Here is a 19,041-nt window from a genome sequence, read left to right on the forward strand (position 1 = left end):
GAAGAGCAGTCAGTGCTTTTACCCTCTGAGCCTTCTCTCTAGCCCATTCACTTACCTTGTATAGGCTGGAATTCCACATCAGAACTCAGGGAGAATAGCCGGGCAGTGGTGGTGCACGCCTTTAATCCTAGCACTTGAGAGGCAGAGGCAGGCGGATCTCTGTGAGTTCGAAGTCAGCCTGGTCTACAAGAGCTAGTTCCAGGACAGGCTCCCCAAAGCTACAGAGAAACCCGGTCTCGAAAAAAGAAACTTAACAGGAATAAAGGCACATGCCATAACACCTGTTCTCATGCTTATATTTGGAAACAGGGTCTCTTGTGCTCCATGCTGTCCACTCACTGTCTAGACTAGCACTCACTGTGAATTCCTGGTCTTCCTTCTCCAGAGTGCTGGGACTATAGCAATTGTCCACCAGGTCCCATCTCCTTCCTTTCCTTCCCTTCTTTCTCTCTCTCCCCTGTCTGCCACCTCTTGAGAGAGTCTTATTATGTAGCTTCGGCTGGCTTGGAACTCAAGCTGGTCTCAAACTTGGAAAGATCTATCTGCTTCCCAAGTGCTGGTATCCTTTTATTCTTACATTTTTTTTAGATTTATTCATTTATTAGTATGGAGCTTTTGCCTGCACCATGTCTATGCACCACATGACAGAAAAAGTCAGAACAGGGTGTCAGATCCCCAGAGTCACATGGTTGTTAGCCACTTCCTGAGTGCTGGGAACCTAGGCTCTCTGGAAGAGTAACCAGTGTTCTTAACTTTGGGATATCTCTCCAGCCCCCTTAAAGAAAAGACATTGTGTGTACGTATGCATGTATGCATGCATGTATGTGTGATTGTGTGCATGATATATATGTGTACAGAAGTATGTACCACAGCTCTGTGGAGTTCTCCCCACCATGATGTGGGTTCTGAGAGATGGAGCTAAGGACACCAAGATATATGACAAGGTCCTTTACCCTCTGAGTTATCTTGCCAGCTCTCTTTCTTCTTTAAAAAAAAAAAGAGTTGGAAGATGCTAAGATGCCAACATAACTGCCAGTGTGCTGACGTCACCGCTTCCAGGAGACAGCGTTCTGAGTTCCTGAATAGCTTGCCTCGTGAGGAGCTGGCAGTAATTTCATTCCATCTCTAGGTTTTTTGGTAGGCACTTCGAGAACCACAAACAGCTTTCAGAAGGAAGAGTTTGACTGTCCCATCCTCGATGAAGTCTTTACTGCCAAGGACATTCTGGACCAAAACATTCATGAAGTGTCCTCTGATGACAAGGAAGCTTTCTACGTCGCGGACCTTGGAGGCATTCTGAGGAACCATCTAAGACGGCTAAAGGCTCTTCCCAGCGTCACTTCCTTTCTGTAGTCAAAAGTAAGGACCATAGTGCCATAGTGAACCGTTGGTGCAGGGGCTCGGGTGCCTCCGGACAGGATTATCTATGCAAATCCTTGTAGACAAGTGTCTCCGATCAAGGATGCTGCCACCAATGGAGTCCAGATGATGACTTTTGACAGTGAGGTTGAGCTGATGAAGGTCGCCAGAGCACGTCCAAAGGCAAAGTGGGTTTTGCGGATTGACACTGATGATTTCGTAGCAGTTTGTCGCCTCAGTGTTAAGTTTGGTGCCACACGCTAAACCTGCAGGCTTCTTGGAACAGGCGGAAGAACTAAATACTGAGGTCATTGGTGTCAGCTTCCATGTAGGGAGTGGATGTACTGATTTGTACAGGCCCTGTCGGATGACCGCTTTGTCTTTGACATGGGAACAGACGTTGGTTTTAGCATGTATCTGCTTGATATTGGTGGTGGCTTTCCTGGCTCTGAGGGTACTGAAGGGATCACCAGTGTGATCAACCCAGCTCTGGACAAGTGCTTCCCACCAGACTCTTGGGTGAGAGCCATAGCCGAGCCAGGCAGATACTGTGTGGGTCAGCTTTCACACTGGCAATCAATATCATTGCCAAAAAGACGGCATGGAAGGAGCGGACCGGCTCTGATGACGAAGATGAGTCAAACGAGCAAACATCCATGCATTATGTGAATGACGGAGTGCACGGATCATTTAATTGCATTCTTTATGATCACACACATGTGAAGGCCCTGCTGCAGAAGAGACCCAAGCCAGATGAGAAGTATTACTCATCCAGCGTCTGGGGACCAACACATGATGGCCTTGATTGGATCGAGTGCTGTAACCTGCCTGACATGCATGTGGGTGGTTGGCTGCTCTGGGAGAACATGGGTGCATATACTGTAGCTGCTGCGTCTACTTTCAGTGGGTTCCAGAGGCCTTCTGTCTACTATGTAATGTCAAGGCTGATATGGCAACTCACGAAGCAGATCCAGAGCCTTGGCTTCCCACCAGAAGTGGAGGAGCAGGATGTTGGCACTCTGCCCATGTCTTGTGCCCGGGAGAGCGGGATGGACCGTCACCCAGCAGCCTGTGCTTCCGCTAGTATCAGTAGATGGCATTCTTGTAGCTCTTACCTACAAGTTTAGCTTGAATTAATGGATTGGGGGGGGGACCCATTTAACCTAATTCCCGCTAGTTTTGGAATGTCTTTGTAAGAGTAGGGTGGGCATGGATGCAGCGTGGCAAGCTAGGAGGTGGGTCACACTTACCTGTGTTCCTATGGGAACTTTGAATAAATATTTGTTTTATATGAGTTTTTATCACTTTTCAGACATGCTACTAACATGTGCCCCTCAGCTGCTGAGCAAGCATTTGTAGCTTGTACATTTGGCAGAATGGGCCAAAAGCTAAAGTTGTGACCCACTTTGGAAATAAACTCTCTTGAAATAATTGGGCATCAGGGAATGTTTACAAGTGTCCCTTAAGGAAGGTACACACTTCCTGCACAGGCTGCTGTAGTCATAGCAGTGAGTCCAACCCACAGCACAGCAGAGAAAGAAAGGGTTAATGGGACAAGGCCACACCCTCTATATACAACATCAGTCTGCTTAGCTAGCCCTGAGTGTGTGCACATGGCTGTGAAATCGGTGCCCAGAGACTGTTGGTGAGGAATCTCATCTGTCTAGTGACCTGATGTCCTGGCCACACCCCAGGGAAGGCATCTAAGGCTCTTTGAACCCTGCCTGCAGAAACCCTGAATGTTTCTCAACCCTTGACTTCACCTGCATCACCACCTAGCAACGAGTTGGAAGTATCATACAGCACTTGGTAACCAACTTCCTGTAATAAATTCAACAACAGAGGGGAAAAAAAAAAGATGAGAATCCCAGCACCTGGGAGGCAGAGGCAGGCAGATCTCTGTGAGTTTGAGGCCAGCCTGGTCTACAGAGCAAGTTATAGGACAGGCTCCAAAGTTACACAGAAAAATCCTGTCTTGAAACTGCCCCCACAAGAAAAAAAAACACTTAAAATTTTTTTGTGTGCAGGTATCTGTTCTGTGAGTGCCAGTTTTCAAAAGCAGGTTCTCTTCTGCCACCTTGTGGCATCTGATGGATTGAACTCAGCTCATCAGGCCTACACATAAGCATTTCCAAACATTGAGCAATTTTTTTTTTGGGGGGGGGGTTGTTGTTTGTTTTCATGACAGGGTTTCTCTGTGTAGCCCTGAATGTCCTGGGATCAGGCTGGCCTCAAACTCAGATATCTACATGCCACTACCCTTGGGCCCCAGTGAGAAATTTTGCCTGCCCTCTTTCTTTCTTCCCTTCCCTTCCCTTCCCTTCCCTTCCCTTCCCTTCCCTTTCCTTCCCTTCCCTTCCCTTCCCTTCCCTTCCCCTTCCCTCCCTTCCCTTCCCTTCCTTCCTTCCTTCCTTCCTTCCTTTCCCCCCTCTAAACAGGGCTTATCTGTTTAGTCTTGGCTGCCACGAACTTTCTCTATAGACCAGGCTGGTCTTGAACTCACAGAGATCCACCTGCCTCTGCCTCCTGAGTGCTCCACCACCGCCCAGTCTATTTGTTTGTTTTAAAGACCAGATCTTACAGGATCTTACACGTGGGGTATAATGACAAACAGCAGCACTTGGGAGGCAGAGGCAGGTGAATCTCTGTGAGTTTGAGGCCAGCCTGATCTACAAAGTGAATTCTAGGACAGCCAGGGCTGTGACACAGAGAAATCCTGTCTCAAAAAAACAAAAAGAAACCTTCCTATATACCCTAGGCTGGCTTCAAACTCTCAGTGATCCTCTTAGTCAGCCTTCTGAGTGCGGTGATTATAGAGATGAGTTATCAAGCCTAACTAAATCAGCAGATTCCTGGGTCCAAAGCCTTTAACCCTTCTCCTGGACTGCTCTAGGTTATTTGTTAGATTCAGACATCTCAGATGCTAGAGAATCTGAAATGAAAACTTTAGAATTTAGTATAAAGGGATGTTGGCATCCTAAATCCTGGCATTCAGAGAGCAGATCCTTCACACATTACTGGGGCCAATTGGTTTCACCTGACCTTGGGCAAAAGTACCCTGCTTTTAAATATCTATCTATCTATCTATCTATCTATCTATCTATCTATCTATCTATCTATCTATCTATCTATCTGGCATGTGTAAATAATTGGGTCATGGAAGGCTTGTGGAGGTCAGAGGACAGCTTTTGAGAGTTGGTACTCTCCTACTTGGTGGGTCATCAGGTTTGAAGCCATGTGCCTTTACCGCCGAGCAATTTTGCCAGATCTCTTTCCTCCCTATTTTTTTGAGATCGAGTTTATGGAGTCTAGGCTGATCTCCAACTCCTGATCTTCTTGCTTCTACCTCCTGAGTGCCACCTAACCCAACTAAAGTGGCATTCTGTAGAGTCTGGGACAGCTGCCTCTCTAGCCTAGGACTGGAGGTTTCAGAATCAAGAGACAGCATGTCACAGTTAATAGCCATTCCCACCGCTCCAGCTCACACAGAGAAGGGACCCGGGCTTACTGCTTTGCAGTTGCTGTTTTACTTGAGAACATTCATATGTAGAAGGTCCTACAACTTGGAACTTCCCCCAGCCTCCTGAGTGTTGAGGATCCTTTTGGTCCACAGAAAACACTTACTATATGTGATATATTCAGCCATGACAGTTGTCATCAGGAGCAATGGACATTCAAGAACCCCTGCTTCTTATCCTGGAGTCTATGCAGGGGAACTCATTATTGACCAGGACTTCAGACTTGCTCTCATAGCATGAGCCAGTAGGGACTTCAGTGGTTGGGCAGTTCCCTTGTGTTCTTCCTTTTCTAGGTTCCCCCTCCTGTCTCTTCAGAGTGAACCGGTTTTCTCTGGGAGCTTTGCCCAGGCATTTGGTAGGTAGCCAGGCCAGTGTGTGTGTGTGTGTGTGTGTGTGTGTGTGTGTGTGTGTGTGTGAATTCCTGTGTGTCATCAATTCTGGCCACAGCTGACTAAGTGGGGGAGTAGAACATTCCTCCCGCTACGTGTTCACGAGGCAGCTGGCAGCGAAGCAGGTGATTGGCACTGCTCATGTTGCGCAGTCATGGACAACCCCAGCCCCAACAGGCACACTTTTCTGGCTCAACACTTTCTCCCTTCTCTGCTAGCTGCTTGGTATACAGATGTCCATTTCCCCTTTCTTCAGCTCTGTCTACAGAGAATATTTCCTAGGGGAGGAGCTCACTATTAGGGTTCCTTCCCAGAAAGTTTGCCCAGCATTCATCAGGCTTCTTTAAGCAGGGCAGTACGTGGGGGGACTTTTAAGAATCTAATTGCAAACTTGGTCTTGGAAAAGGACCTCAGATCCTGGTGGTGTGTGGATGTGTCCCCCCTCTATGTAATCTTCCTAATGCTCTCTCTCTCCCCTCTCTCTTTCCCCCTTTCTCCCTCCCTCTCGACTCTTTTTTGTGATCATCTTACTTTAGCTTCCTGAGTATCTGAGATTATACACCTTCCCCAGTAGGCCTGGCTTGTCCTTCAGGTTTTTTTTTTTTTTTTTTTTTGAGACAGGGTTTCTCTGTAGCTTTTGGAGCCTGTCCTGGAACTAGTTCTCGTAGACCAGGTTGGCCTCAAACTCACAGAGATCCACCTGCCTCTGCCTCCTGAGTGCTGGGATTAAAAGCGTGCGTTAGCACCGCCCGGTTTCAGTCTTTAACCAAAAAGTCTGAAGTTCAATTCCCAGCTCTCACGTGGCAGCTCATAGCCATTTATAACTCCAGTTCCAGGGATCTGCTGCCCTCTTCTGGTCTCTGAGGACACTATATGTATGTGACGCACAGACATCCATGCAACAAAATACCAGTCTGCATAGAAGTTAAAATAAATTTTAAAAAAGTATAACCTGGAACTTGCTATGAATCCCTAACTGGCCTAGAATTAATTCATGAGCCTCCTGCTTCAGTTTCCAGAGTGCTGTGATTGCAGGTGTGTGGTATGTTGCTTAGTCTGGTTAGTGCTCAGTTAGTAATAAATAGTGCAATCATCCTTTGCCACTATGCATGCAGCACATGGGAGTAGGAGGGATATGAGCTTGGAAGCCAGAAAGACCCAGGTTACCAGAGGTCTGCAGTCAGGCATGGTGGTGCACACATGGTTATCCCCAGCACTCAGGAGGAAGAGGCAGGTGGATCTCTGGGAGTTTGAGGCCAGCCTGGTCTACAAAGTGAGTTCCAGGACAGCCAGCGTTGTTACACAGAGAAACTCTGTCTCAAAAAACAAAAAGAACAGAGGTCTGCTCTTAGTACTCAAGTGTCTCAGTTTCCTCATCAATAAAATGGTAATAATGTATAGGTTATGCAGGATTTATAAATGAGGCACAAATGATAGTATAAATCAGCCAGCTGACGTGCCATGCAAACACTGAATAAATGACATACATGTATGTATATGTGTTTATTAGACATGCCTTTTGTTTTGTTTTGTTTTTCGGGACACGGTTTTTCTGTGTAGCTTTGGAGCCTATCATAGAACTCGTTCTGTAGACCAGGCTGGCCTCAAACTCACGGAGATCCACCTGCCTCTGCCTTTCGAGCGCTGGGATTAAAGGTGTGCACCACCACTGTCTGGCTTAGACATATCCTTTCTTTTATTATTATTATTTTTATTGTGTGCCGTGTGTGGGTTGTGCAATGGGAAAGTAGGTTCCCAAAGAGGCTAGTGGTGTCAAATCTCCATGGAGCTGGAGTTACAAGTGGTTGTGGGCTGCCCAGCATGGATGTTGTAAACTTTATTCTGTCTTAGTCGCAGAGCCTTCTATCTCTTTAGCTTTTTGTGTCTTTTATTTTGCATTTTTTTTAAAGGCAGAGTCTCATATAGCTAGCTGGTTTTAAACTTGCAAATCCTTCTGCCTCTACAAGTGCTGGGACCAAACCCTCAAACCTCTTTTGAGGCTGCGTCCCCAAGCTAAGTCACGTCCACAGACCGCCTCTGGGACCCTTTCATTGGCACACAAAACGTGGAAAACCATCTCCTTTCTTGGCTCGTTTACGAGTTAACTGTCTGCAAAGTCCCTGGAGCTTAGATCCCCGCCACATGCAGCTCTGTTCCGACGTCCACAGTCTCGCCCGGAGATCCTTGGTGATTCCTTTTTTTGTCCTTCTGCCTCTAGGAGCAGTAGCTCGTCCAGTCCTCGACGGCGCACAGAACCCGATCCTTAGGTTGCTCTATCCACAGACTCTAGTCCCTTTATGTCCCCGCCGAACACGCCACAGCCTCAACCTCCTCCCCTAACTTTGTGGTCTCGCGGCGACGTGGTTCTGACCCACTCCCACGCAGTCACACAGAGCATCCTTAGGTTACCCAGCAGAGAGACTCGTCAGTCTCTCCCAGGGCTCCGCCCCCGTTAGCCCCGCCTCCGACAGCCTGTCCCCTGAAGCTCCGCCCCCCAGGCCCGGGGTAGGGTGGCGGCTGGCTCAGCAGCCCTGCCGCCCTCTGCCCTGGGCACTGGGTCGGAGCCGGCCGGGTACGGTGGGACCGGGCGAGCGCCGCGGACTAGGACTTTGAGGCGAAGATGGCGTCAGGCAGGCGCGCTCCGCGCACCGGGCTGCTGGAACTGCGCGCCGGGGCGGGCTCCGGGGTGGGGGGCGAGCGGTGGCAGCGGGTGTTGCTCACTTTGGCGGAGGACGCGCTGACCGTGAGCCCCGCCGACGGCGAGTCCGGCCCGGAGCCGGAGCCCGCGCAGTTCAACGGAGCCGCTGAGCCAGGCACGGCGCCCCCGCAGCTGTCAGAGGCGCTGCTGCTCCAGCGGCGACGCGTGACGGTGCGCAAGGCCGACGCTGGTGGGCTGGGCATCAGCATCAAGGGTAGGTGCGGGGGCACTGAGGGCATGGGGTCGTGATGTCCGTGCTGCTGCGAAGTGCTCCAGTGGTCACGGGGCCTGGCAGAGCACGGAGACTAGAGAGCCAAGAGCCTTCTGTCTGAGGTGGAGCAGAGATTGAGGGGAGGAAGGAACGGAGTGAAGGAGGGGCACCAAGGTCGGAAGGGGCTTGGGGAGTTGGAGGCCCAGAAGACACAACTGTGGAAGTGTGCGGGCACACCAAGGACGTGGATTTGTAGTTCTGTGTTGAAGCAAAATGGTCGCTATGGGTATCAAGGACATGAGGATCCTAAGGAAGGCAGAAGGGGAGAAGGGGATAGAAGCCTGGGACACTACTTAGGACAAGGAGGGCTAAGTACTGAGACACACCCTGGCTGCACAGGTGAAGGCCTGGGTTCTAGGAACTCCATGTGGATGGAGACACAGGCATGGTCCCAGAGAAGGGGTCAGTAAGAACCTAGACATCTTGGACTCCAGAGGTTGTATGCATAGATTCGGTGTCCTGATGGCTGGATTTGAGTCTCCTCACTTGTCTATTTGTACCATGGACAGGAGAAAAGGGTGAACCCAGAGTTGCCATTCCTTCCTGAGAGTTCTTAGTCTCCAAGACTGACCACTGTTTGACAGGGCTCATGTATCCCAGGCTGGCCTCATAGTTACTATGTAGCAAAGGATAACACAGAAGGAATCCCAGAGTGCCGGGATTACTGCAATGTGGTGCTAAAATAGGTTTATGTTGCGCTGGGGATCAAGCCTAGAGCTTTGTCCATGTTAGGCAAGCACTTTGTCAGCTGACCAACCAGCTTGTTTAGGCTGCACTCGGAGTTCTAGATCTCCGTGTGAACTTGGACAAGTCACTTCTGATCTCGGAATGTGTTGAGAGCAGGGCTTGCCAACACGTGACGAGAGGAAAAGAGGCCAGGAGGTACTCTCAAAACACTAAATGTGGTGTTTAAAATCCGTGTGCATCGCTAGCTGCTGGGTTCGCCATTCCTGTACATCTCTCTGTCAGTTTCATCCCTCCACAGACTGTCGGCCTCCTTTTTTTTTTTTTTTTAAATTGAAAGTGTCCGTACGTTCCCAGGCCTCCTGGCAGACTGTGTTCATCGATACCTTGTCTAGACTTTGACCCAAATTAGGAAGTGGTCATGGCAGTGAATGCCGCTGTGTGCTAGGTGTTGTTGTTCATTATACTTAGCTCATGGTCTAGTTCTTCTTGACCATCAGTGCTGAAAGACATTGAGTTCAGTCTCCAGTTTTCAGGTGAAGAAGTCGAGACTCAAAAGGGAATAATGGTTTCCCCAGAATCAGTCTGTGAACAGCAGAACCAGAATTTAAATCTTCATTATAGAGCCATTATGGCCCTAACGACTGCCAGGGGAGTCAGTTCTTTTCAGGGAAGGGTAAATTCCTAGTTAGTTAAACCCAAGAGTCAAAAGGGGAATGGGAAAACAGCGAGTGGACACCAGCTTTGATTCCAAGCTCTATTATAGACTGGCTGGGGAAAAAGCAATTAAAAAATACACCCAATACGTCAGAGCAGGAAGAAACTTAGAGTTCCTATAGAGTTCCACTTTGCAGACAGACAAACTGACTCTCAAAGGAGCAGGGTCTTGCCAAGGTACAGAGATACTATGCACATCTGTACTTCCAGGTGATCAAAAGGATATTTTGGTGGGACGGGAGGGAAAGTAGCAGTTTCATTCAGTTCCTCCTGGATTGAAGACTGGGCTCCTGTTGCCATGGTAACTTCCATTCTGGGGTCCAGCTGAGTCCAAGGCAGCTGGGAATGGTCATCTCTTCAAATGGAATGAAAGTCCTTGCTTTTAGGTGAGGAGGCTAGCTATAAATAGAAACACCTTCCTCTTCTAGGCCTCAAGCCTTGTGCAGTGCCACGAGCAACTGCGGGGCCTGGGAGGGTGGGGTGGGGAGAGGTGTTCCAGGCTCAGATGTCACCGACTTATATAACCTTGAAACAATGACCTCTTGCTCTGTGCCACTAGTCTCTCATCTTCAGTACTTTGAGGTCAGGAATGTGATATCTGAGGGTCCGATTTGAATCTATATCGGGTTGAGAGTGTTGATCTTTCTATTTTGGAGACTGTTTTGCTATGTAGCTCATATTGTCATGAAATGTCATATGTAGAACAGGCTGCTCTTGAATTTGCAGTAATCCTTTATCCTTTGCCACCTAGGTGCTGGGATTACAAGTATGTACCGCCATGGCCAGCCCCGCTGACTGTTTATTTGAAAGAGGCATTTGGTCTGGGCATGGTGGCACATGCCTTTAATTTAGCACCCCAGGGGCAGAAGCAGGTGAATCTCTCTGAGTCTCAGACTAGACTGTTAGACATAGGGGAGTTCCAGGCCAGCCGGGGCTGCATAGTGAGGTCCTTCCTCAAACAAACAAAACCACAAACAAAACAAGCAAAAGCCATTGGAGGGCTGGTAAGATGGCTCAGAAGCAGTGGTTCTCAACCTTCCTAATGCTCCGACCTTTTAACACAGTTTCTCATGTTCTGGTGACCCCCAACTGTAAAATTATTTTCCTTGCTACTTTATAACTGTAACTTTGCTACTGTTATGAATTGTAACATAAATACTGCTATGAAGGCTCTCTGATGCAAACCCTGTAAAAGGGTTGTGCGACCCCCAAAGGGGTTTGATCCACAGATCGAGAACCACTGGCTCAGGGTAAAGATTCTGCTGTCAAAACTGATGATCAGATTGATCTCCAGTATCCAGAGGGTAGAAGGAGAGAACCAGCTCCTGCAAGTTGTCCTCTGACCCCCACATAGCACATGTGTATTTGTATACATGCATATAGACACAAAATAAATACATGTTAAATTATTTAAAATGGCATTTGAGATTTTAACAATAAACTAGTCTAGTAAAATTTTCTTGTATCAGAAAAATTCACACACACACACACACACACATACACACACATATTCAAGACAAGGGTGTAGCTTTGGAGTCTGTCCTGAAACTAGACTAGGCTGGCAGATATACTTTTGAAATTTATAGAACTTAAGGCCTTCCTTTCCAGGGTGGATCTTAGTTAGTAAAGTCCATTTAATTATTTTCTTTATTTTTGAGACGGATTTATATATACCAGGCTGGCCTCAAATTCCCTACATAGCTGAGGCTGATCTGAACTCATGGCCTCCCCTCCCCCCCGCCCCCCGCCACCCTTCCCCACTTCTACTTCCCCAGTACTGGGATAACAGGCATTCTGTACCACACCCAGTTCTGGATTCTAAAACTTGATGGTTGTGGAAGAGGTGCTTTCAGGTCATAGCAACCAGTGCTTTTCCATGAACTCCATACTGTGGGAAATGCTTAAAATCCAAAACATTAAAAAAAAAACCAGTAAAACAGTGAACAAACAAAACATTTAAACAAAGGATATAGGAGCCAAACTATAGCATTATGAATTTAGAAAATATACTATTAGCCTGTCTTGTATGTCTCTGGGTGACTCTGCACTCAAGGCAATCCATTCCTGTCTAAGCCTCCTGAATGCTGGGATTACAGCTGCGTGTCACCAAGCCTGGCTGTGTGTCTAAGTTCCCTCTCTTTATTTCTCATTATTTGCCCATCTCCCCTTTCCCAGCACTGAGTCAGAAGCAATTTCACCTTGATGAGTTTCCCATGTGTTGAAGCACCTGCCTCAGTTTCCTCCTCCTTCTGTGCCTGTGCAGGGGGTCGGGAAAACAAGATGCCTATTCTCATTTCCAAGATCTTCAAGGGACTGGCAGCAGACCAGACAGAGGCCCTCTTTGTTGGGGATGCCATTCTGTCCGTGAATGGTGAAGATCTGTCCTCTGCCACCCATGATGAAGCGGTCCAGGCCCTCAAGAAGACAGGCAAGGAGGTGGTACTGGAGGGTAAGTACCAGGGCCCAGAGCCAGGAAAGGGCTGTTTTAATTTCTTTTCTGCTTCCCCCAGGCCTCAAGTGGCTCCAGCCTGGCCTTGAGGGATGGGGTGTGGGCATGAAAATAGAATCCAAACTTACCTGGGGTCACCCAGGGCTGCTGGAAGGAGAGAAGGCCCAGAGCTGAGAAGGTCTGGTTTGTACTTCTTGTCTCTCATACATGAGTAGTGTGGTCTTGGACAAATCACTTCGTTTCCAAAAACCTTAATTTCCTCTTAAAACAGGGCCATAACTCCTGGCTCTCCAGGTTGTGAGCAGGATTTGCCACCCGTTGAGTGGCTGAGGGAAAGGGAAAAGTGGGGACTGGATTCTTTCTAGATAAAGGGCTGCTGGAGCTTTTAACCCCAGGCTCTTTATCATCTAGGGGATCTCAGATCCTGAGATTTGTCCACTAAGTAGTGACCCATCACATCTAGCGAGGACCAGAGAGATGTTTTGAGGAGACCCTTACTTGGGTGACTCTCTCCACAAGCCATTCACATGAGGTCTTGAAGATGCTCAGTTTCTCTGGGTCTCAGTTTCTCCATTGTTGGATATAAGCCCAGTGATGTGCTTGTTTGTTATCTGCAGATTGACACTCTCAGGAGATTTCTGCTTTGCTCAGCCCTTTCCTCAGACTCCACTATGTCAATCCCACATGCCTGTGGGGGCCTGAAGAATGTGTCTCTGGCTTCTTGCCCGGCATGGGAACTGAGAGATGGTGGGGCTGATGCACAGTGTCGTGGTCAGCAAACCTGCTCAACTCAGGCCCAGACCTGGATCCTGCCACGTTTCCCCAAAGGGGTTTCCAAGACGCCATAGAAGTAAAGAGGCTTTGGGACACTGGGTGACCTTTGCCATTTTCATTAAAATTTTTTTTTCCAAGACAGGGTTTCTCTGAAGCTATGGAGCCTGTCCTGGAACTAGCTCTTGTAGACCAGGCTGGCCTTGAACTCACAAAGATCTGCCTGTCTCTGCCTCCAGAGTGCTGGGATTAGAGGCACACCCTACCACTGCCCAGCTTGGCACTTTTAAAGATTTGTTTTTATCTTATGTGAATGGGTGTTTTGCCTGCCTGTATGTTTGTGTACTATGTATGTGTATGTACATTGGTCATCAGTGATCCACTCTTAATCTCTGAGTTAACCAGATAGATCCTCACCTTTGCCATTCTTGTGACCCAAGACCTCAACTCCCGCTCAGTTTTATTTTATTTGATAATTTAGGCACATCTATAAACATCTATAACTAGTATTGATACATTTTATTTCATTGTGCACAGTAGTTTTGTTTCTCAGTCTAGTATGTTCTTAAAAGCATAAGTACATCAATTATTTACGTGTGTAGTATAATCAAGGCAAAGTCTGAGGCAGTGAATCCTGGCACTCTACTTTAATCTCAGCACTCAGGAAGCAGGGGCAGGCTGGCCTTCATGAGTTCAAGGCCAGCCTGGTCTACAGAGGGAGTTCTAGGTCAGCTACAGCTACAGAATGAGACCCTGTCTCAAGAAAGAGAGAGAGAGAGAGAGAGAGAGAGAGAGAGAGAGAGAGAGAGAGACAGAGACAGAGAGACAGAGACAGAGAGACAGAGAAGCTGGGGTGGAGAGGTGGTTCAGCAACTAAGAGCACTTCCTCCTTTTCTAGAGGATTGCGCTTGATTCCCAGCACCCACATGTTCACAACCACCTGAAACTCCAGAAACTTCAGCTCCGGGGATCCAACACCCTCTTTTGACCTCTGGGGGTGTCAGGCATGCAAGTGGTGCACATACCTACAAACAGGCAAAATATACATTAAAAATAAAAAAATGAATAAGTCTAATAAAAAGGAAAAAAAAAAGTCATATTCCCAGGGCCTCTTGCCTGCCAGGAAACATTCATCCAGTGAGATATATCCCTAGCCCCTATCAATTATACTATAACAGCACAATCAGCAAATAAGATCATACATGTTACAGATATGGAGAGACTTTCCACTTCAGACGTTTTATTATTTTGATATTTATAGCCAGCAATGTGACTTAAAATAATTGACATTAATTGAAACATCACATTTTATTATATTTTTAAAAAGAAAGTGGGATTTATATTAAGCTTATGGTTTGAATGGGGTAAAGTAAAAAAAAAAAACGGCACAAAGATATGGCTGATTGTTGCCAGTGGGAGCCTGTTCCTGGGACTGCTCACATCTAGATAGATCAATTACAGCTGATGTTAAAGCTTCTTTAGTTTATGCTATTTGAAGCTTTTAGTTTTAGTTTTGGCTGTCTTGGAACTTGATATGTAGACTAGCTTGGCTTTGAACTCACAGAAATCTGCCTGCCTCTTGCTTCCAAGTGCTGGGATTAAAGATATATGCGCAAGCCCGGTGGTGGTGGCAGTGGTGCATCTATAATCACAGCACTCTGGGGGCAGAAGCAGGCCAGCCTGGTCCTACAGAGGGAGCTCCAGGACAGTTAAGCCTGCACAGAGAAACCTTGTCTCGAAAAACAAAAACAAAAATAACAACAACCAAAAAAGACATAAGCCACTGTGTTCGAAACCTTAGTCTATAGATGGCAAAAGTTTACTGGAGCCATGTTCCTAATCGTACCTTCTCATCTTTAGGACGAGAGCAATTTATCTGTAGCACACACATCGCTCTGAGGATGAATGACTGACATTTGATGGGAGGTGGAAGCAGGAGGATCAGAACTTCAATGTTATCCTTGGCTAGGACAGTCTAGGTCTGGTGAGGTCAGGAGGGAGCGAGAGACAGCTCGATGATGAAGAGCACTTGTTGCCCTCCTAGAGGACAGGAGTTCAGTTCCCAGCCTCCAGGTCAGTGGTTCACAGCCGCTCATAACTCCAGCTCCAGGGATCCGTACCGATAGAGACACAGACCTAGACACACACACTCACACACACACTCACACACACACTCTCACACACACACTTACCCACTCATACTTCTTATTAAAAGAATAGTAGCAGCTGATACAGAGGTGCATATCTTTAATCCCAGTACTCGGAGGTAAAGGTAAATCTCTATGAGTTTGAGGGAAACCCTGGCACACATAGTCCAAGATCAGCGAAGTCCTACCACACAATGAGACTCAAAACAAGCAAACAAAAGAATACTAACAAAAAAAGTACTTGGAACATCTCCCCCCCCCCTTCATTTTATGTGTTGGTTATTTGGTGTAGTGTCAAGTAGCCCAGGCTGACTTTGAACTCCTGATTCTCCTGCCTTCATCTCTTGAGTGTGGAGATTACAGACTGTACCACCATGCTTGGACTTTTTTTTTTTTTTTCTGAGACGGGTTTTTCTTTGTAACAGCCCTAGCTGTCCTGGAACTAGGTCTTTAGACCGGGCTGGCCTTGAACTCACAGAGATCTGCCTACCTCTGTTTCCCCTAGTGCTGGGATTAAAGGCATACACCACTACTACCTGGCCTGGATTCTTTTTAAAAAATCATATTATTTGTAGTTGGTGTATGTCTGTATGTGGGTTTGTATATATGAGCGCAGGTACCCTTGGATGCCAGAGGTGTCAGATTCCCTAGAGCTGGAGTTACCATCCCATGTGGGTGCTTGGAACTGGACTTGGGTCTTCCGGAAGAGCAGTATGAGCTCTGAATTGTCAGCGCTCACTCCAGCCCTCCAGCCCCATGACTGGCTGTTTTGTTTTTTTTTTTCGAGTCAGGGTTTCTCTAACTTTTGAGCCTGTCCTGGAACTCGCTCTGTAGACCAGGCTGGCCTCGAGCTCACAGAGCTCTGCCTGTCTCTGCCTCCTGAGTACTGAGGTTAGAGGTGTGTGCCACCACTGCCCGGCTTGTGTGCTGTATGTCTTAATAACTGTGTTCTGCTTTCCAGTTTTCCTCCTTGAATCTCATTTTCTCTCCCTCTCTTTCCCAGCTCCCTGTTGTGCTGTGGTGGTGGTGGGCGTTCTGGAACTGAACTTAGGGCTCACATATACTAGGCAGGTTCTCTACCACTGAGCTCTGTTTCCAGCCCTGAGGTCTGTTTTGACCTGGTCTCTTGGCCAGCTGCCTCCTGGAAGGAGGGGCGTTTCCTTCAAGGCAGCACCACAGGCTGATTGGGCGGGAGGGGTGTTGGTGGGGAACTGGGCTCAAGTCTGTGATGCTGCAGTGATTGGAAAAGTCTTGAGGACAGAACGATGCTGGGTTGTACTTGTTCCTGGAGACTCGGAGGAGTTTGTGTGAGTTAGCCACTCAATTTTCCCTATTTGGAACCAGGGCTCTTAGGATCTTGCCAGGGCCTACGCTCCCTGAGAACCCAGTCACTGGCCACATTGTGAGAACCCAGTCACTGGCCACATTGTTTGCGACTTCCCCATTCCCCAACTGACTCCTAAGGCTTCTTGGAAGAGTCATGGAAGGCTGGTCTGTCATTTGGATGTGAACTTGGCAACGCAGCTTGATGGATATAGAATCCTCGAGAATGTCCAGTAAGGACTGGTGTCACCAGTGATCTCTAGGTGTTTCCCACAGGTAGGCCTTCTTACCCAGGCCTGAGTTGGGGGTTCAGCTGGGCCTCAGCCACCCCAACATGCCTCCTAGAACTTTTTTTCTTCCTGCTAAGTCAGGGATTTGCACAGATCTCTGAGCCTGTTTTTAGCCACAGGGATATGTTTGTGACTAGAGCCTGGGCGTAAGCTGGCAGCCAACACTTCTCTGTCCGCTGCTTAGAGAGGCCCATTGTGTGTGCAGATCTCATGCCAGGACTCTCCCGGGCCCTTGGAGACCAGGCCAGGGGGAAGAGGGAGGGGTACCACAAGGAAAATGCCCTTCTTTCTTTTGTTCTTTTTCCAATTCGGCGGAACATACTGACAGCGACAGTAGTGAATCTGTCATGCACTGAAAAATATTACTAAAAATATTATGCGGGCTGGAGAGAGGGCTCAGCAGTTAAGAGCACTTGCTGCTCTTCCAGAGGTCCTCTGAGTTCAATTCCCAGCAGCCACATGATGGCTCCCAACCATCTGCAATGGAATCTGATGCCCTCTTCTGTCATGAAGGGATACATGTAAGTAGAACACTCAAACATAAAATACATAAAAAGGTAAAAATCAAAACTAAGGCACAGTAAAAACTCATAAAGTAAGTCTAAAGTTTTATTCGAAGGGGGGAAGTTATACATTACACAGAGATTATTTGTTTTTAAAGATAAACAAAAAGATGATCAGGATGGAGCAAACCTGCAATCTCAGGTACTCATGAGACTGAACAAGAGGCTGTCTTGAGTCCAGGCATTCAGAGCCATCTTGTGCAACACACTGAGACCTTATCTTTTTTTTTTTTTTCTTTTTCTTTCTGAAACAGGGTTTCTCTGTGTAGTCCTGGCTGTCCTGGAACTCACTCTGTGGACTAACTCGCTCCGTAGACCAAGCTGGCCTTGAACTCACAGAGATCTGTCTGCTTAATGTGTGTACCATAACAGCTCAGCTGCTTCTGAATTTTTTCCCACTTTAAAAAAAATTTATATGCATTGATTGGTGTTTGGCCTGTATAAGGGTTTTAGGTACCCTGAAACTGGAGTTACAGACAGTTGTGAACTGCCACGTGGGTGCTGGGAATTGGACCCGGGTCCTCTGGAAGAACAGCCAGTGCTCTTAACCACTGAGTCATCTCTCCAGGCCTGCTTCTGAGATTTTTAATGAGAGTGACTAGAGGGGAGCCCTAAATGATGAAGGAGCCCCTTTCCTCCATAACACAAACCTTTGCTCTCAGGCCAATCTTATACTTTGACCTACTTTACTAGAGAGTTTCTCCTACTTGAAATGCATACATTTTATTTCTTAGTTTTTGCAAATAAAATGTAGAGAAATGTACAAAATGAGCGTGGGAGGAGCTGGTGAGATGGCTGGGGAGCTAAGTGTGCTTACTGCTCAGAGAACTTGAGCTCCATTCCAAGTACCCACACAGGGTGCCTCACAACTGCCAGTGAATCTAGCTCCAGGGGATCTGACACCCTCTTCTGGCCTTTCTGAGCATCTGCACACAAAGGCATACATCCATACGCAGAGACATAAATACAAATAGATTTATACATATTTATTTTAAGTAAGAAAACAAAAAGAAGGGGGAAAAAAGCTAATTTTAATCCTGAGTATTCAGGAGGCCAAGGCAGGAGAACTGCTGAGTTTCAGACCAGCCTAGACTATAAGTAAGAGCCTGCATCAAAAAACAAGCAAATCAACTAACCAACCAACCAACCAATCAATCAAGAAATAAAAGGTACAAGTATATATTAGCACTTAAATAAATGTTCATGGTCAAAGCCTAGAATAACAGGAATTGCTATTATTTTTAACTATGTATATGTGCATATATATGCATGTGAGAGTATGTGCCTTTGGGGGCCAGAAGAGGGTGGCCCCCTCTTCTGTAGCTATAGTCAACATTGTGAGCCACCTGGTGTGGGTGCTCGAAACTGAATCGCAGCCATCTGCAAGAGCAGTGAGCTTTTCTTACTGCTGAGCCATCTCTCCAGCTCTGAGAATAAGTAACGATTCTTAAGTCCTGCAGCGAAGAAGATTCTGACTCTAGTTGAACTGATTTCTCTCTGGTTATAGAGAGAAATATTGCCTCAGTCTTGGATGATACTCTCTGTCATGCTTCTCTCCCCCCGCTCCAAGATTAAAGAATAATGCATGTAGGCTGGTTGGCAGTGGCAAAAGTTTATAATCCCAGCATGAGGTGGGGTGGGGGGTAGCCTGTCACAACAGGCAGATCTCTGAGTTCGAGGCTAGCTTGGTCTACAGAGCAAGTTCCAGGACAGCCAGGGCCATACAGAGAACCCTTGTCTTAAACCCTCCCTGAAACAAACAAACGAACAAAAAAAAAAAACAACAAACAAGCAGTATATAAAGCTAAGGTGATAGGTGCATTTCAAGCATCTAGTATAGAAGCCCCTCCTCCAATCCTAGA

The 19,041-nt window shown here is 47.2% G+C and overlaps 1 protein-coding gene and 1 pseudogene across 3 annotated transcripts in view; both read left to right on the forward strand.

Moving 5' to 3' along the window:
* Positions 1 to 1,009: 1,009 nt before the first annotated feature.
* Positions 1,010 to 2,486, forward strand: LOC126506975 (ornithine decarboxylase-like; annotated as a pseudogene).
* Positions 2,487 to 7,759: 5,273 nt separating this feature from the next.
* Snta1 (syntrophin alpha 1) overlaps positions 7,760 to 19,041 on the forward strand; it is a 32,465-nt gene continuing 21,183 nt past the window's right edge. For all 3 annotated transcript variants that reach the window (XM_050150735.1, XM_050150736.1, XM_050150737.1), the window contains exons 1-2: positions 7,760 to 8,178; positions 11,900 to 12,085. In XM_050150735.1, coding sequence (XP_050006692.1) covers positions 7,887 to 8,178; positions 11,900 to 12,085 — 478 coding nt within the window. In that variant the 5' untranslated portion in view covers positions 7,760 to 7,886. The remainder of the gene's footprint in view (positions 8,179 to 11,899; positions 12,086 to 19,041) is intronic.

This window comes from Alexandromys fortis, unplaced genomic scaffold, assembly GCF_014885135.2.
Source record: "Alexandromys fortis isolate MF-2015 unplaced genomic scaffold, M_Fortis_MF-2015_v1.1 scaffold_27, whole genome shotgun sequence".
In the NCBI taxonomy this organism is placed as follows: domain Eukaryota; kingdom Metazoa; phylum Chordata; class Mammalia; order Rodentia; family Cricetidae; genus Alexandromys; species Alexandromys fortis.